Source organism: Ictalurus punctatus, chromosome 25, assembly GCF_001660625.3.
Source record: "Ictalurus punctatus breed USDA103 chromosome 25, Coco_2.0, whole genome shotgun sequence".
Classification (NCBI taxonomy): Eukaryota; Metazoa; Chordata; class Actinopteri; order Siluriformes; family Ictaluridae; genus Ictalurus; species Ictalurus punctatus.
This window is the reverse complement of record NC_030440.2, coordinates 3,696,267-3,716,360: the sequence shown is the minus strand read 5'-3', so window position 1 is coordinate 3,716,360 and position 20,094 is coordinate 3,696,267. Positions and strand designations below refer to the sequence as shown.

Here is a 20,094-nt window from a genome sequence, read left to right as displayed (position 1 = left end):
AAATGTTGAGTTTTGAGTTGACACCTATCCACAAAGCTGATTTCTATAACTGTGTTGAAGCTAATGTGACCCCTTTTTTTTTTTTTTTTTTTTAAATATGCTACTTCATGTTAGTACTATTTTTATGCATATTATATGCCAACTACAACTAACAAATTCAGAGTACTCGCCCTTCTTTAAACTAAAATGACCCCACTTTACTTGAGGAATCACAAAATCCTAAATTAATTTTATTTAAAAAAAAAAAGATTACTTTTATTGAAAACATCCATTACTACATACAAAAACAGAGACCACTGTTTCCATCATTGCACAACTCGAGATCAATTTAAGCCACTTCCAAAAAATGTGGGGTCCAATTCTTTTTTTGGGGGGGGTGGGTGGGGGGGTTTCCCCCTCGCATTGGTGGTGGATAGACACATCACTTGTTGTGACATTAGTGAAGATAAACTCTTTGGTACAACTCAACTCTGTTACCAGCAAAAGTGAACAAAATCAAATTGTAACCTAGATAAGGTCGGCAAATTCCACAGGTGTGGCAGCTTACAATAAGATACTGCTTTCATGAACATCAGTTATACTTTAAGCAGGCGTGATGAAGATACGCTGAAACCCATCAGACAAACCCTGAGGAAATATTCACCTCACCCAAATCTCTAGCAGTGAATGAGAACAGCTGAGATGGGGTTTCAGATCCAGTGCTCAACACACTAACCAACACAGTCACAGTGGATGGGGGAGGGGAATGGGGGAACCAATATATATTTATGTACGGAAGTAATGATGTTGCTGGGTCAAATGTTTTGCCGAGTTGCCCCGAATGTGTTTTCTCTTCACATGCCAAACTTAAACAGGAAAGTCAGGTGCAGCTTTGATCCTCGTTCAGTGCTTGTTCATTTGCCAAGTCCAATCTTCTTGGCCTCGGTTTCATAAATCAATAACCGCCACATTTTCACAATGAACACCTCTGCTTCTTCATCCAACACCTGGAGAGGGGAGAGTCACACAAACGCTTAACACTCAGGTGAGACTAGAAAAAGAGGAGGTCATATGCGGTGCAAAATTACTCACCATAGCAACATCATCTAAGATGCCTTGCGGCGTACTGTGAGCCATCACCTGTTGGGAGAAACGTTAAGTCCATCATCTACAGCTACACATAATCGTTAGAAGAATGAAGATTTGTAGGATAACTTATTTTAAAAATTAGTTTTTGCTACGAGTTAGCAACGAGTATCAGTAACAACCCCTGCACAGTTACTCAAAAAGTAGCTGATCTTACTTTTTGTTTTTTTGTTTTTTAAGACAATTGTTCTTATATATATTTTCCTCTTAATCCTGCAATGGTTTATTTTTAGATGCATGTAATTCATATAGAAATAGCTGGGGGGGGTTTCCCGCTGAGCAAAAATAAATACTGATCCAATGTACAATGCAAAAGCTTCCTCAAATATCACAATGACATTTCTCCATGTTGCCCACCCCAAGCCTAACTGTTGCGCTTTCCTTTTCTCCCCCCCACCCCCCATGGTTTGTGTAGTTTATGGGAGAGTACAATATTGTCAGCTTGAAGCTAAGAACATTGGAAATTAGCATCAACAGCAATCTGATAAACAAAAGCTATCTGAATGCAGCTTAAACCTACAAAGCAGTATACATTCACAGACAGAGCCTGCAAGGACAAATCCTCATTCACTCGTAGTCATGACAGATGTTGACCTTTACCTTTGAGCAAACAAAGTCAACTAGAGTGGCTTCCTCCTCTCCGATGTACTCCACGATCTTCTTATTGATCCACGGCCGAATGCGCTTCTCCATTAGAGTCTGAGAGAGAAGGATCATGATCAACTGAGTTTATACCAAAAGGGTCACACTGCAGACGGTCATTATGTGGACAACTTTTATCATCATTAGACCGTAATGATTTTTATGCCACGATTAAAGAGCAGGTATAAATGTAAAAACTTGAGTTCATTCATGCTTTTATTGTGTTGATCATTGCCTTCGCTTACTCGTGCCCATCACCTGTAGCAATCCCACAGACAAATTCCCATAAAACTAAATCTCTACTGTTTAATCTGTTTAAACCGTGTCACAAACACAGGAGTTAGTGCTTACCGAGTCCACGACGGACCAGTCAAGTGGGTAGTTGAAAAGCTCAGGTTTGGCGGTAGGGATTTTCTCGATTAGACTCTTAATGTGTTTGCGTTTCTCCTCTGTGTTGGCCCCTTTGCCCCCTGCTGCCCCGGCGCCCTCGACTCCACCATTGCCTTTGTCTTCATCCTCATAATCTAAAGGCACTAGCTTCCTCTTCCGAGGTGCCTCATCCACTTCATCGTCATCGAAGCGGTTGAAGACGCTCTCCACAGCCAGTTTTTTACGTTTGCCCACACTTGGCTGGCTAGGGCTGCCTGTGGCACCTTGTAGAGGAAGAAAGAGGATATCAGGAATGCTGTGTGTACACATTATGGAGAAACGTTCCTATAATGGCAGGATTAATCACATAAATTCATAAAAGGTATTAGTGATCAATTGAAATAAACTAAAATTAAAATGAACAAAAATTCTGCCTTTAAGGCCCTCTGTCAGCATGTTCCCAGAAAACCCCCTTTTCTCTTCTCCTCCTGCTGACTCACCAAGTTTGAGGCTGAGGCCTATTTTGGGCCGGTGTTCCTCCTGTGGCTGGATTTCCGGTGGTGAGTTTTCATGGGGAATGATGATGCCGCAGGGCGACTCTTCCCTCGGTGTGTCAGGTGAGGCATTACCGCTGGCCGAGGACACGGACGGGGCGGCCATGATGGGCCTCATTGTGGGCTTGAGACACGGCTTAGAGTCTTCCTCGTCCTCCACTTCCTCTCCATCCTCCACATCCTCATCTGACTGCACCTGGGCATTCTGCCGGCGTCTCTCTTGTTCCCTCTCACGCTCTCTTCCCCTCTCTCTTTCTCGCTCTTCGCGAGAAGGCTTGCTCTCTCGCTCTTCCTCAGGCTCTGGCTTTACTGGCGGTTGCCGCAAACGTTCTGCCTCCTCCTCCAGCTGGAATGAATGAATGAATGAATGAATGAATGAATAAATAAATAGATAGATAAATAACAGTTACATATAGAGAAAGTGTGTCAATCTAATTAAGGGTGTTATTGACCTTCGTGAAATTTATTTAAACTGAAGTTCTTCACAGAACAATTTCAATTTATATCATACTTTAAATGAAGGGTGTGATCTTATACTCATGACATAGACCGAAAAAGGTTTGTTTTTTTAAATAGAGAGGAAAATTTCAACATTGATTCATAAATTAGAAAAAGACTAAGATTGATCCTCATCATAGTCCTTTAAAATATATTTCAATAGTTTCACTTATTGAAGTAAAGAATGCTAATAGCCTCCAATTTAGCACTACATCTGTGGTAAGAACATTGTGTTCCTTGACATTTAAAAGCACTGTATGTCTCTAAAAGCAATGTCCAATACTCACAGACATAATGCTGTAAATGTGAAATGATGAACACTGCTACTGTTTTAATGTCAAAAAGATAAGTGCGATGACGAGGAAAAGAAAAACATTTGAAAAAAATATCTGCCAATTGAGTCACACTGATTTCACTGTAGCTGCATGTCTAAGACGATGGACGCACCCTGCGTAGCTCTGCATCTGGATCAGGATGTCCCTCAGCCAACAGTCTCTGCCTGATCTCCTCCAGCTCCTCCTTCTCTCGTTTCCTGTCTCTTTCATCTAGCTCCATCTCCTTCTCTCGATCCCGCAAGCGTTTCTGCAGTGCACTGCCCCTACAGGCCAAACACAGAAACATCATGCAGTTTGAAAAACATATTTGGAAGATACAGAAGTGTACATACCATACACGTGTACAATTACGGACTGTGTACTCATCTGTAACCTCAACAATCAATTGAAATGACCCACCATTACACACTGATATTTGGTGTTATGTGGTGTGCTGTTCATTCGGTTATATTACCAGAAATGTTTTGGCTAGCACACTTATCAATTCAGCATTGATCATTCATCTTCAGTGTCAAATGTTTAAACTATCATATCAGTGTCACTGCTTTACGGTGGTTGCTTTCCACTGATGCTGGGGGAAGTGTCACTGTACAGAGCAGCAAAAGGTTTACCATTGTAATTGTACACAAACTGATGTATATGGTTGGAGGACATGACAAACTGGCTAATGAGCAAAGCAACACTATACTGGGACAGGGGTGCATTAAATAAACATTCAACTGCTTGTAAAGAAACTCCCCCACGCCTTTAATATCTGGACCTAAATAAATCTGCATTTATTTATTTATTTATTTAAAACACATAACTGAATTATGATTTCTGACCGGCTCCTTAGGCATAAAGAGAGCCAGAGGTGTTGCGGAGACCTTTAAAAAGGTAAACACTGTAAAACTGCACCCTATAATCTCCCATGTTAATCAATACTGCCCTTTCTTTGGCTTTATATCTCACTGCCCACTCGTCAGACCTTATTCTGGGTCCTGCAGCATCATGGTCCTGATCTACATCTCTAGATTGTCATTTTGGATATAAAGTAAAAACTTGTAAATTACTTGTAGTATTTAGGGTCATCCCGGTCATCGTCATAATCTTCCAAGAACTCCTTTAGTCGTTTGCCTTCTTTCGCCTAATTGAGAAAAAGAAGTTTGTAATTGCCCACAGTCAACATAAAGGCCAAATTACTGACCTGTTTCAGAGTGACGTTATATCGGCCTGTTTAAAGTTTTATTTAACGGTTCAGGTTTGACTAGACAGAAGCGATAAAAGATCTCCCTTACCGTCTCCCGTCGGCGCTCATCATCTCTCTCGGATTCCTTGGTGTAGTCTCTGGCTTTCTTCCTCTCCCTCAGTTCCCAGTTTTTCAGCCTCTATACAGCACCATAAACAGCACATAAACCAGGAGGCTCGAATTAACTCAAATTAACTGTGGGCTGAACAGGATGCTCAAATTAACTGTGGGCTGGAATCTGGATACAGAACACATTATAGAGTGAAAGAACAAAAGCCCATGCTCTGCTAACCTCCTGATAGGCAGCCTCCTTCTCCCGGAGCTTCCTCTCCAGCTTGCGTCTCTCGTAAGCTTCCTCCTCATCTTCCTCACGATCCCGCTTCTTATCCTTATCTCTGTCTCGGTCGCGGCTTTGCTCTCTGGAACGTCACAACGATCGATTGAGAATAGCTGAAGTGTCGTCTCAGCAAGTAACAACATAATAGGAAAGTGGCATACGGTCATGTTGTGCAGGCTACATAAAGTACAGGCCAGAGTGGAATAGTAATACAATGTCAGCACTACACTGGCATTAGGAGAATCACTTAAAACCATAAGCTCAGCAAAGATCCACCCATGTACACTAATCTATTGCTCACAATCTGAAATGTGAAGTGTAAGCCAATACTATGTTGTAATGTGAATGTTATTTTGGATAGTTGGAACACAGTGAACACAGCATTCAGTTTCACTCCTAATATGAAAATATAACCAATATAAGCTCATTTTAACTGACTATTTGTTTTCCAGAAAGAAGGAGTGTCGTACTCACCTGGACCTGCTGCGAGCTTCGCTGTGGTCTCTGCTTCTGTCCCATTCCCTCTCTCTCTCCCGTTCTCTTTCTCTTTCTCGCTCACGCTCCCGGTCCCTCTCACGCTCTCTCTCGCGCTCTCTCTCCCTTTCCCGCTCTCGGTCCTTCTCCCTTTCACGCTCCCTCCTCTCACGCTCCCTCTCTCGCTCCTTGTCCCTCTCTCTGCGCTCGCGCTCCAGCTCCTGACGCTCCTTCTCCCGCTTTCCTTTCTCCTCCTCGAGTTTCTGCAGAGAGGGACAGAGATAGCCTGAGCGTTCATACAGTTAACAGATGGCCAGCACAGTGTAATTCTACTCTAGACTGCAGATGAAGTGGTTTACAGTTCCTGTCCTCTATAAGGGCTACAAAAAGTGACAGAGTGCACCCACCACAATATCAGAAAGTGATTTTTTTTTTTCTTTCCCTGAGGCAAGTAGGAAGAAACTGCTCTAAAGGCTTTGTTTCTTTAACTCTTTCCCCATTTACGGCTCAAGATCTACATTAGAACCCTGGAAACCACTTTCCTTTCAGCCCTGCTTCACACTTTTCGAACAACAAGAAGCACAATCAGGTAATAGGACGCTGTAAACAATTTCCACCTCATAATATCAGCAAGAGAAAGACTTCAATCCTTGTGAAACTAGTTGTTTTGGACTTACAGGTGTTGAGCTATGGATTCAGAGCTTCGCTGCCCCTACAAGCCTTTATGTTAGGCCTGGGAGGAAAAGCAGGTCAAAGGATTTGCAGGAGAAAATCAATTCAGAAAACGTTTCTGTTTCTTGTTACATGTCGACACATGACAAACAACTTCCAAAACATTTTGTGAAAACGTGGTGACAGCAGCATTGCATTAACGGTACTCTGTTGATCTCTGTGATTGGACAGAATGGGCAACAAATGAATTTGTAGAGGCTGGCTTACCCCATCTGCTGGTTGCCTGGGTTCTCAGAGGGCTCAACTCAGTGAGTATGAAAAGACACTTTAGCCAGCAAAACACCCACGGTTACCTGTATTCACATGCCATCTATATAAACGCCATTATTCATTATGAGGAACCGGGAGACTTTTTTTGGACAAAGAACAGTTCAACTATTTTTTTTTTTTTTTTTTAAACGGGAATAAATCGAGAAAACCGTGAGTGTGATGCATAATGCCAAGAGCAAAGAGGAATAAAGTAAAGTAAGAGAAGGAGCAAAAGGATTGGTGAGTGATGCTAGAAGCAGAGGTGAAAAAGACAAGTGAAATTAGTCATCTGAACGGTGTTAAATGGTGGAATGAATTGCCCTTCACAACCAAAGCAATGTCTGAAGACTCAGCACATTTGAATAGACCTGAAGTGTTGCGGAGACACCTTCAGCTCTCTCTATTCCTTTGTGCGTGTGTTGTCTATAAAGTTAACGTGATCATTTGCCCATGTTCCTTGCAGTTAACTCATTCTTCTCCATTACAGTTATTCAGGGTGTTTTACTAATAGTTTAATAATAAGCTCGTGTATGCGTACTTTGAATGATTTGTAACCAGTGTGTCCCGGAATACTTACTCTCTCCAACCTACGTATATTCTGCGTTCTTCCTACAGCTCATTCTTGAACGGGACTGTGCAATGCTTTTTAAGTACCTTGGATGACAGAATCTGACAAATATAAACCTAAATTTAACAATCCAATTTACCTGAGACAATTCCTATAGACAGGTGACGACACACACGTGTGTGACAGACTGCGAAAACCTTTCCTGTGGTCAAATTCTGACATTTCATTTGTATCTCAAGTATAACTTCTAGCATTTTAAAAGTCTGGTTAGTCCCATAAGTGAAAAGGGACCAAAAAAAAATTAAAAAATTCACATTTAAAGATTCCTTTGTGACACCACTGAAAGGCAACCCGCTCACCTCCATGTTTACAACCTAACTTACGGAAAAATGTTAGTCCCTTTTTTTTTTTTTTTTTTAAGTTTACAATAAGTTCATCCTCAGTCACTGTCATCACCCAAAGTAAAAGTCACGACACAAGCTTCATGGCTGTCTTCACTCAAACGATCTAGCCGCACGAACATTGATGTGGAGGTCGCTAATTAATTCAGTCAGTCCTGTTGACTAAATTTCCTGTTATTAATGCTTTTTATTGCGTAATTTTATTGCGTAATTTTAACATGCATATAATCGTGCCTCCTGTACAGTGTGTGCAAGCACTCTTCTCGATTTTGATGATGACATGCTATTTTCAGGCGGAATCGCTTTGGCTATGCCATGTAACAATGCTCCAACAACATGATCAAACTGTAAGAAAAGCACACTTGCTTGCAAGGTTTTAGTTACTCCGATATTAAGCAGACCGAGTGAATTTACAGCTGCTTTCGTGAAAGTGCCACTTTAACGGACATGGTCTTTGGTACATTATATTTTACTGTTTTCAAAAGATATCGTCGGCAGAAAATTTCCCCATTTGTAAGTTGCTTTGGATAAACGCATCTGCTAAATGAATAAATGTAAAATCCGTTGGAAATCATATTTGAAGCATGCTGCACGTCTTTATTGGCTGTTTTCTGGATTCAGCTATAGCAACAGATAAGTGAAGATCATTTCTGCGTCATTTTGTAAAAGAAAGCAAGGTATACCAAGTAAGAGACTATGACCAATAACGCGTCCATTCATTCATCTTCTGTAACTGCTTTATCCTGGTTAGGGACAAGGTGGTGGCAAAGATCTCTCTGCTTCGTCAGGCGTTACTCTGCTACATGAGAACTACTTACCAGCATTTGCATACATTTTGCTTACTTATAGCGGACTGACATGACCCAATGTTACCAGGCTACCATTATACAAATGTACACTATCGTTATAGCTAGTCATTTATTCTTCTCTTTTTTTGTTGTCGTTTACTTTAAACAACTACAGTTTTACCTCTACATTTGTCCTCTGTGGAAATCCGTGTCATTTTTGCTTAGCAATAGTGAAATGTATACACAGGCCTTGCCTAAACTGATTTATGAATCACGGTCATGTTTACAGTCACACACTGCTCCCATAAAATCAGTGTTGATTTAGAACGGGTATTAAAATTGCGTCTGGATTCACGTTAGACAAACTGCAGTGAAATGAAGACAATCAGAAACTAATATTTTATGTGAACTTATAATAAACTGGTGATATGATTTTTTTTTTTATTATTCTAAAGTGCAACAGATAATGAAAAGGGAAAAAGAGCAAGGAAAGCAGAAAGAGGGAAACAAAGTTAAAGGCACACATAAGCAAGTGGGAAAGAATGAAGTGCTCACACAGAGGGCCTAGCTCATACCTGCAAAGTCTTCAGAGTATCCTCGTGCTGTGGAAGGGCGCCCCCTACAGTCACATACTGTGTGACACAACTGTGCCACAACTCAGTGGTTATTCAGTCAGCTGTAATCATTTATATCATGAACATCATCTTAAATGGGGGGACCCGCACAGGTTCACTGGCCTCTTGGAGATAGAATTGATCTTCAGAAAAAATATATATTTATATATATACACACACACACACACACACACACACACATACACACAACACTGCAGGGAAAAATCAACTATCTTGACGGGTTTGCAAACAACTGAAATTTGTACCTACAGTACACTATATCCAAATTTGTCAAAGTCTGAATGTCCCCAAAGTCACAGCACAGTTGCTCCTGTGCGAGTCCTCCAGAAGGGGGCGCCCAGTATATGTAGAAAAGAATGGGAAGATCATACTTACATCCTATCCTTGCAACTTTTTCCAAAGCTGTGAGATTCATCTTGCTTTAGTCACCATATGATCTCTATCATAATGGTGGGGTTTAATGAACAGATTAGCTTGGAGGGAAGTTTACATTATGTGCATGCATTTTTATGTCTGACTAAAAGTTTTAGGAGCTTCTAAATTTCAGGCCCTTAAGATGGCGACCCTGTCTCTCTTTTTTTTGCTTTTTTTTTGCTTTTTTTTTTTTTATACGCAAGACACTAACCCAGGAAAGACAGGGACGGCCTCCAAGACCGAAATTAAACCTAGTCTTGGACTAAAACAGTTCTGAGTGAATAAATCTTAAGGGTCTGACTGACTAGGTATAATCGGAGTCTATGAAACTCGATTTCATGGTCACAGAACTGAACTCGCCTGTGTTGATGAAGCAATCTGTGGCCTGCTCAGTAAAGCCAATTTGACCTTAAGACTCCAGAAGGCTCAGAATATCTATTCTAGTCATGTTCTTCTGGTTGAGCTATCTGAACTACAGGTGTACAGGTTTTTGTGGCACTAGCTGGGAGGTGAAAGAAGGTTGAGAATGTGTTACCTTGTGGGTGTCACGGAATTTGTTGATCTCCCTGGAGATCAAATCTCTTTTGTCCTCTTCCATTTCAATGGCGTTGATGTCCTCCTAAACAGGGTACACAAACCACGTGACGCCACTTTTTCATTAAAATCACATCAGCTTAAAAATACCACACTACCTGTGGCTTTACAAATGATTAAACCTAGTGCTAGTCCATGATGCAATGTCATTATATCCAAGGTTAAAAGAAAATAAATAAATAAATAAATAAATAAATAAATAAATAAATAAGGGTAGTTTCCTGCTTTAACCTCTCAGTAAGCCAAAAGGTGTTTGATGTTTGTTTCATTAGTTTTGCAGTGGAGCTAGGGATGTCACGAGAACCGATACTTCGTTACCAAGTCGGTACCAACATTCTTAAACGTGACAGTACTTGTTTTTCTGCAGTAGCGGAAGTACCGTTGGTAATACAGGTACCAAGGTTGCAATTCTTCCGGAATTGAAGGGGGCAGCAAATAGGCGCAAGTGTTTTAGTCGGACCACAAGTGGTGAAGAAGAAGAAGAAGAACGCCTGCAAGCACACGGGAAAAACTACAGAAGCTTAGCTTAACAAGTTTAGCGCCGTCCCGATTCGTTGAGAGGAAAAGAGAGGAAAGCGAGCATTGATTGCCGGTGTGCAACCGATGCTATCATTCATTTCAAACAATGCAAGGAAACACCTGGAATCTGGCGAAGCACCTGAAAGACGGTCCTATATTATGTTTGTTTGAGCCAGCCGGCATTGTGGCCGTGAAGTCAGCTAACGTTATGCTCCATGTAATAGCGATAGCCAGTTATTTGTTAATGAAGCGAACACATTGCAACGTTATAAACTACCTCCTAATGGGCCACCATGCATCACCATTCAGCCCGTGTCCTGTCAGCTAAATGTAGCCTAATGTCACTAATAATTATTCACATGTTCATGCTTTTAATAAATCTTTTTTGCCTGCCACCATATCAGTGAATTTAAACTAACGCTTGCATTCAGAGTATAAAGGTTGTGTGCGTACGTTCAGGAGTGCACCTTAGCACTTGTCATTAATCACGGTCAGACCAATATATGATAACCAAAATATCCCCTTCTCTCTCACTCTCTCTCTTTTTGCCACTATCAGCCAGAGGAGGATGTCCTCCAGGAGTTTTTAACTATTTAAAATAAAATAAAAAATTTTAAAATCATCTTCTTTTTTTTTTTAAAACCACACCATGGTATCGACTTTGGTATCGTGTACTTTTGGTGGTATCGGTACCGACTACTAGATTTTTGGTATCGTGACATCCCTAAGTGGAGCTACATGTAGCACACCCAAATTCATGCGCAAATCTTCATATACTTGCTTCAAATAATATCTTTGATGGGTAAAGGGTATTAATTTGTGGAATCTGTGAGTGTATTCTGTACCAGGGTGTTCTGACCTGATGTGACATCAAAAGATGAGTGGATAGAACATACATAAGAAGACATAAGTGGTACATGACATTTGAAGACCCTTTTATCATAAACTCAGCTTCTCTAAATATACGTTATTGCATAAATGACTGGAAAACTACTTGTTATATATTCGGTAGGATTTCACACATTTAGTTAGACAGGACAGGAGAGGACAACCACTGACAGAACTCTGACTATACTCCCGTATTTCCCCATCTGAAGACCTTCCAAAAATACAATTCATCTACTGTAAAGACCCTGTCTCCAGACTTATCCTTCCACCACCTGCATCTGATTGAAGCGTTATACTGGTGTAAAAGACAAAAATTGTCTGTGTAATTGTTTTCTAGATTCATCCACCCCAGTTTAAGCCTTTCGCTAGTCCTAAAAAGGATTTTGAGAAATAATGAACAAAAGCAAGTGAACATCGCGTGGCATGGTCGCACAGCCAGTAGCAATGTCACCTCATAGCTCCAGCGTCCTCGGTTCGAGTCTGAGCCCATGGTTTCAGTGATTAAAAAGAGGCGCCTCAAATGACTAGCTAGGTTTTCAAATAGCTGTCCACATCCCTGCATACAACACAACCATAAAGAATAAAGTGCAGATGGAGTGCACACTAGCACACCTCTTCTTTTTTCTCCTTCTTCTTCTTCCGGCGGCTGGACTCGTCATCCTGAGACGGAGCGTTGAGCTCGCTGGAATATTCCCGGATCAGGCCATCAATCGCTCCCTTCACGATCTGGTCCCTTTTCTGTGTTTCTTCATCTAAAACATCCTCTTCTTCCTCACCCCCCTCCTCAGCTTTGTCATTCTAGCAGAAGGAAAGGACAATCCATGATGCATTGTGTATAAAAAGACACAAATAATTCAAATTTACAACAATGTAGAAATAAATATGTAGTGCAACAGACGCAACAGTTCCTAAAGGCTGTCAGTTTCCCACCTGAACAAAAAAAAGTCTATAGAAGACGACATATTTAGCCATATTTATCATCTGTATAAATGCATGCTTATGCCAGCCTTTCAGGTTCAGTAGCTTGAAGCTATATTGTCTTCATTTTCATAGGTACTGTTAGTTCTGTAATGATTATAATAACGATCGTTTCATTAATGCGCTTTATACCCCGGTGCAGTTGAGTTCTCAGACCTGATTGGTCAAAGATCTTGATTCTATAAAAACGCAGCACGGACAATATTTCCGAATGGAAGGGAAATCGCAGGTTTAAGTTCACGTGGCACTGTAACGTTTCTATAGTAACAGCTGATTCACATGGCACACTCATCACAAACAGATTAAACATGTGCAACTGTTCATATGAATTTCTTTTTTTTCTCTCTCCCAGATTTGGTCTTGTCAATTCCTCTCAATTAGCTAATTCTCCCCATCACATGACAGCTACCAACCAGGGAGAGAGCCCGAAGAGAGAGGGCGAGAGCCCAGAGACCGGAGAGAGAGGGCGAGAGCCCAGAGACCGGAGAGAGAGGGCGAGAGCCCAGAGACCGGAGAGAGAGGGCGAGAGCCCAGAGACCGGAGAGAGAGAGAGAGAGAGAGAGAGAGAGAGAGAGAGAGAAGCCCAGAGACCGGAGAGAGAGAGCGAGAGCCCAGAGACCGGAGAGAGAGAGAGAGAGAGCCCAGAGACCGGAGAGGGAGAGAGAGGCCGGAGACCGGAGACCGGAGAGAGAGGCCGGAGACCGGAGAGAGAGGCCAGAGACAAACATGTGCTTCCTCGGAGACACATGAAGCCAACCTCTGCATCGTTTTGAACTGCTGTTCATGTGGGGCAGTGTACCACACCAGGTAGGAAAGTGCTATCTACCCTCCGCCGTATACGTGAGCTCACAGACACCCGAGACTGGATAGTGTTGCTCTGATTGACAGGCCAGAGAGAGTATATGATTCCTCCCATTCAGAGAGTACAGCCAACATGAAGTTTTCTGTGAGGAGACGTTTATTTAACTCTTAACATAATGAGTCTCCGTTACCACTAAGCTTATAACCAAAGCAAAGTCTTCAGTACAGAAGAGTACACTTGCAGTTTCTCTATACTATTTTGAAGTGTGTTTATTTCTATCTTATTAACTTCCCAAAGAGAGAAGAGAGGGGCTGCTGAGGTTACAACTGTTTATACCTGCCATAACGGCAAGTGTTAACCAGAGATTGTTTCACACATTAAACGTAACTGTAAAAGGCTAAAAAAAAAAAAAAAAAAAAATTTTAATTAAGTATGGCGTCCTTTAATAAATAAAAAAAATCTTATTATTAGAAAACTGCTGTGGAATAAAAGAAGTAAAACAATTTGGGTAGTGCTGTTACTGAAAAATAATCAACTTCAGGGTGGTAAGAGTAACTCCACTTCACGTCGGGCCGCATCACACCAACCAGTCACTGATTATTTTCCTATAACATGCCCTGTGGTGTTTTACTCCTTACTAATCATACGTTCTTTTAATATCTCATATGATAAAACAATGATTTGGGACTCAAAATGAATAATGCTATTTAAATAAAGCTGAACTCTTACATTACAAATTAGTGTTAATTTATCATGGGTAATCTGAATTAAAAAGTGGAAAACTGTGTGTGAGAAACTGTGTGAGACCCATTACTCACCCCATTGGAGCTCCTCTTTTTGGCCTTCCACTCATCTAACTGGGCTTTAGTTTTGGCATCTACCTTCACTAGCAGCTTCTTCTCTCCAACCTGCAGCTCATGCAGCAGCCGCAGAGCACGCAGAGTCGACTCTGGCTCCTTATACTCACAGAAACCAAACGCTGAGGAAACACCAACACACACACACACACACACACACACACGACAAACAAAAACCATTATGTCAGTGTAAAGTTACAACAAGCAAATTGCATACAGAACACCATGTACATAAATAATTTATGCAAAACTGTGTTTAGTTCTTACCTTGCAGTTTTCCAGAAGCTCCCTGTACACGTTTCCAACTCAGGACCAAACCGCATTTCTGGGAGAAAAACAGCAGGCAAATTTTGCTGAAAACATTTGCATAATTAAAAGATACAATCCTCAAGATCCTATTTTGATTCTACGTGAGTGAAAGGACCTTAACCACCCAGGAAATTATTTTCTTCCACGTAGCTGGTAAGCATGAACAGCCTCTTAAATACTGAACAAATACATGACACGTTTTATCACCTCGTAAATCAAACTAGGAACTAAAGATTCATGGATCTCTAGACTGTGAAACTATATTATTCCTTGGAGATTTCCTGTTCTGGGTTCCCACAGCACTAAAAAGAACCAGTACTGTTATGGTAATTAACAGAAGTGAATCAAGCAGATGTAAAAGCACAAGCAAGACTACAAACCTCAGCAGAGGCTGAGAACAAAGTGTTGCTCTTTATGTTTTTGATCGATTCTAACTCTCCACTTGTTTAGCTTGTTTTATATAAAATGCAGTGGAACGTTACTTAGCCTCTCCAAGATTTCACGATCGCAGAAATTAACGCAAAATCAAGCAAACTCTGCAACATTCGCACGAGCTTGCAATTTTTCAAAATTACCGCAGCTTGTCCGCAGATTTGGGTCCACGGCGCTGCGAAAGACCGTGCAAAACAATTTCATTTTACCAATCTATGAAGTTTTCCGCCCAAAAAAACTAACAAAAAAAAAAAAAAAAAACTCTGTAAAATGCATCTCAAATTCTGAAAAGAAAGACGCAGCAAAATCAAGAATTTTTGGCTGCATCAATCACAAAATAAACGGTACGGACAGACTACTACTCTTTAGCTAGAAGCAGACTTTTAAAATGATAAGTAAGAGAGAGATTGTCATGTGAAGTGATGTTCAGTATGACATTAAGTCTTGGGCTGCAAAGAAAGGACCCAGCTTTGATGTTTGTAAACAGCAAAAGGCAATAAAGGGCTCCATATTTAATCCTTTCTTGATAAGATGAGCTGGCAGAAGTCATTTTCAGCCATTTAAACATTTCCTAAAAACATGAGCTATGCTCATTTACTTCTCACTCTACCCACTTAACATCTACAGGAATTTAGGATAAAAAAAAAATAAAATTTAAACTGCACAATAACGCTTTTATCGTCTCTAAACGCAGTAAAGAAGCCAGCACATAGCTACATATCCTGTTACTTTGACACCGTGACACTCCGCTACTTACTGACAGCAGCTGTCTGATCAACATGTCTGAAGCTTTCTCCGAGATGTTCCCTACAAACACGGTTGTAGTGGGACCGCTGTTCTCGTCAGCTTCCTTTGTACGTGCTGGAACTTCTTTCCTCGGGGCAGCGACTTTATTGACCACTGGCATCGAGGTTTGCACAAGAACCTGGACAAATAAAACATACGAATTTGCAGTAATTCTTGTGATATCTCTTCTAAATGAATCAATACATTATACTGTACTTTGGACAACTGATACAACTAGAGGGCTCAAGATAATCAGTACGTTTAATATTACTAGCAATAATGTTGAAGTAGCTGTTTTTTGTGTTATACCGCATTATAGAAATATTAAAGATGTAATCATGAGTACTTAAAATAAAAGTGTATTAATTTTTCCACTAGGTTAGGAGGTTTACCGCAGGAGTTGGGGTCATGATGCCCATGTGAACTGGAATCATCGGGGCTCCTGTAAAAGGAAAAAAAAAAAAGAACAAGGTCAGTGAATCTCTGATCCCAGTAACAGACGGATCTATCTGTATGCACGCACACACACACACACACACACGGGGTTCTCATACACCTCCTACAGTCTCAGAAGTACTTTGTTTGTAGAGCTTTTTCTATATCCAATACAGACTAAAATGCAGGTATGAACAACACCTACTTTCATCCATGAGGCTTAACCAAGATTTTTGGTACAGAATTAGGTACAACTTTAAATAAATCCAGTAAATATGTGCAGCGACTAACGCATCTGGAATGCAACACATCGGGCATGGTGAGATTTTTGAAATATCTAACCATGATTTATACTTTGCTGGCTGCCGATATATTTGCAAGGAACAGGAACCAAAATGTACAGAAAAATAAACATTAAGAACGTGTCACAGTTTTGTTTGTTACACTACACTTCAGAGTCATTTCTATCACATAAAAGACTAAAATGTGTCTTCTAAAACCGTCTTCTATTTTTCAGGCACAGCTTTGAATCGTCGCCCACGGTTTTCCCCATCTTTCGACAATAACGAATGGTCACATCGCTGCTTTGATAACGTTTTGAAGATGTGTGTTAGAATGTCGGCCCTCTTCTGCCAATCGATCCTCGAGTTGCTCTATTGTTCTTTTGCACTCATTTGGATTTGGGTTGCATCCCGACCCAGCATCTGCTTCAAGGTGTGTGGGTTGCACCATAATTTTAAAATATTCTCTGTTCACATGCAAGATCTCTGTCGTGTCAGTCAACACTGCAGAAAAGGGCTCCTCCCACTTTTTAAACAGCCAATAGCCTTTAGCTCACCTCACAGCCGGGGCTAAGCCGTATTTGACAGTGCTTGCCATGGACGCGAGCCCGAGCAATAAAGGGAATAAATTCAAGCCATTTCCTTTTAACCACCTTACAGTTGGAAAGTTATTCGGTTTATTCAAATAAAACTGAAAAAGCATGTGTTCGAACAGCCAAAGAGACGTTTACAACCCGTGCTTGTCGATACGATTCCTCTCACTCAACAACGGCAACTTCAACAAGGTGATTTTTACAATGCTGGGGGCGGGACACTTCAGATTCTACAGAGCATTTGATTGGACAGAAAATCTGATGAGAAGCTGAAACGCACAATGGCGACATTAAAATCGTTGATCCGTACTGGTGGTAGAGAGAGAGACTGTAAATTTTGAATGCAGATACACTGCCTGACCCAAAAAAACTCACTGTTTGGATTTAAATTCACAAACACTTAAGAGCCTATTATTGGATCATTATTCAGTGATTAACATGATTGTGCTGGCAACAATTCTTTTAACCCTAACTGTTGCAGTGTGCTGCTTCTCATTTCATAAACAGCCATCGGGATACATCGGAAGATGTATCCCGCATCATGGAAAAGATGTTACTGGGCTTCAGAAATTATTGGCCTGCATCAAGCAAAGAAAGCAACTCTGGAAAAAGAAAAACTAAGTAGATTGCTGAAATCCTTTAACTGGGTTAAGAACTATCCAACACATTATTAACACCTGGAAGAAGATTGGAGAACCGTCAACTTTATGGAAGAAATGTGGTCGGAAAAATGAAGGATCAAAATCTTGAATGATTGTGATAGGAGGTCTTTAAAACGCTTGGTGAAGTCACATTGACAGTAGAACTGATGGCTGTGTTTAATAGTGAAATTACAAGCATTTCCACATGCACAATGTGATGAGAACTTAAAAACAGCTGTGTGGCCTAATCAGTGTGAGGCTAACAGGTAAAAACGACTTCAGTTTGTTAGGGAGCATAAAGACTGGACTGTGGAGCAAAGGAAAACAATCATGTGGGCTGATTGGTCCAGATTTACCCTATTCCTAAGCAATGGGTGCATCAGGGTAAGAAGGGAATGGCAAGCAGCGATGCACCTGTCATGCCTACTATACAAGCGCCTGGAGGAAGTGTTATCATCTGGGGTTGCTTCAGTTGGTCAGGTCCTGGCTCAGCAACATTAAGCAGAAATAAAATGAAGTCAGCTGAGTACGTGAATGTACAGAACGACCAGGTTATCCCATCAATGGGTTTTTTTTCTTCCCTGACAGCACAGACTTATCACTGGGGTGGTACACAAACGGTACATCTTTTGTATCTTATATCAGGAAAGATGGGTGGCAATTGAGATCCAATTATGTACCCTAAATCACATTTATATTACCATGCACAAGATACACACTAAAGTTTCCACTCTAATGACAATCAAAAATACCGTTTATTACCTTTTTTTTTTTTTTTTGTAAAGTGTACCATGAAGCCCTAATCTGTGGGTTGACACAGATACAGTGTCTTGCAGAAGTCTTAGAGAAATCAGTCCCAAGTCTCAGGCTCGAGATTTATATCTCGTCACAATTTACCTGGTGGCATCGAAGGAGGAAAGCCAGCAAACTGGGGTGGAGGGATCCCAGGAGGCATGGTCGGGATGCCCATTTGTGGCCGGTTGAGATGTGGAGGGAAGGACATCTTGGGCAGATCACCCACCTAGAGCACAGAGGTAAGATATCAGGATAATACCGAATCAGCAGCGGTGTCAGAGCAACCATTAAACACCACAACCATTTCTTTATATCCCTGCTGGAGGGAAGAAGAAAAAAAAACACAATAGAAACAATCACAGTAATTCTGATGGTTTCCACTACGAATACCATTACATACAATCAACAAACCATTATTGGTACCCACTAGACATAACATGCCACTAACAGAAGGCAACAAACTACCAGTAGAGACCCACAGAGACCATTACAGCTTCCATTAACCCAATACAATTCCCATTATAACCGTAAAAACCATTACAAATTCCATGAGGGTTTCTGTTGTTGTTTTTTTTCAGCAGGGATGGCAGCCATGTTAATCTCCGCTACACTAAAGTGAGCTGTTTATACAGTAACGCTACCTTTCCGCTGATTCCCGGCTTCCAATGAGAAAGATCATTCAGAATAACCAGGCCCTTATTATTATTATTATTATTATTATTATTATTATTATATAATACTAATAATAATAATATGAAGTCTCAGTTTATCGCGACAGAACTGGAAGCTGGTCAAGATGATGCATCAAGACTAAGAAAGGAACAGTTTGCTGCTAGCATCGTTTCCACGCTAACAAAATGTCAGCTCTTACAATATCGCTGATGTGACTGCTAGCACAGTCGGCTAGTAATAATGCTGGTTTAGATCTTGGCTGGAATTATATTCAAATACCGTCCGACATTTTGTTTCTAATGCGTCTACTGGTGTCCAAATCAGACTTCTGAATAAAACGCGCCGAATAAGACCGATCTGTCTGAGCAAGGTAAGCTAGCTAGCTCGCTCGCTAATCACTACTCGCTAGCATTGTTAGCAAGATAAGATAAGATAAACTATGCTAAGCTAAGCTAAGCTACACCAGGACTGATGGAAATGAAAGCGCCAACTCGTGCTCCTCGAAGCCTTCAGTCAGTTACCCTTCAGTGTTCGAACAGTAAACGCAAGCACGGATCTCCGAAGAAGAAAAGAGTAAAATGACTCCATGATGGATTTTGCTTACCCAGCTCGATCACAAATCACCTTTTCTTTTCTAAAGGAAAATTAAGTTTACGCTAACCCGGACCCAAATCAGCGAAATTAAACGATCAAACCTAACAACCACACTTCCTGTAGAACTGCATTGTGGGAAACCTCCCGACAAATTAAAAGACCTAATGGAAACACTTGGCTAAACATAGGATACATGTATGTATAAATGTCCCATGTGGTTGATCTCCCTGTCCTGGGATTTGTCGTGATTTGTCGTGTTGGGAGCTTATTTAATTCTGAACATTTTTCATTTACAAACATTTACCTTGATCAGCCAGGGCATGTTTGGTGTCTGAAGATTGGTTCCGTTGTTTTTTATTTGTGCTAAATCATGGGAACAGGGTTGCAAATTCCGTTTCAAGTACTGGAATAAAGTTGGTTTGACGTTGGACGTTCGATATTCGCAGAAATGCGGAAATTAAGGGACCGTCTCTGAAGTCCCTTTACACTGTTACACAAGCTGTACACTCACTACTTTACATTGTAGCAAAGTGTCATTTCTTCAGCGTTGTCACATTAAGATATAATCA

General features: G+C 40.9%; 1 protein-coding gene across 1 annotated transcript; it reads right to left on the bottom strand.

The window, feature by feature from the left end:
• Positions 1–209: 209 nt before the first annotated feature.
• On the bottom strand, positions 210–19,683 carry rbm25b (RNA binding motif protein 25b). The gene is made up of 18 exons (XM_017456008.2): positions 19,536–19,683; positions 18,362–18,485; positions 15,907–15,956; positions 15,486–15,653; positions 14,255–14,312; positions 13,949–14,109; positions 11,963–12,148; positions 9,885–9,968; positions 5,563–5,825; positions 5,044–5,170; positions 4,801–4,890; positions 4,576–4,649; positions 3,636–3,786; positions 2,637–3,036; positions 2,119–2,420; positions 1,726–1,824; positions 1,072–1,119; positions 210–986 (listed from the first exon to the last, which is right to left on the bottom strand). Exons 2-18 carry the CDS (start codon positions 18,465–18,467, stop codon positions 894–896), a joined length of 2,460 nt encoding a protein of 819 aa, XP_017311497.1. The 5' UTR covers positions 18,468–18,485; positions 19,536–19,683; the 3' UTR covers positions 210–893.
• Positions 19,684–20,094: the final 411 nt, after the last annotated feature.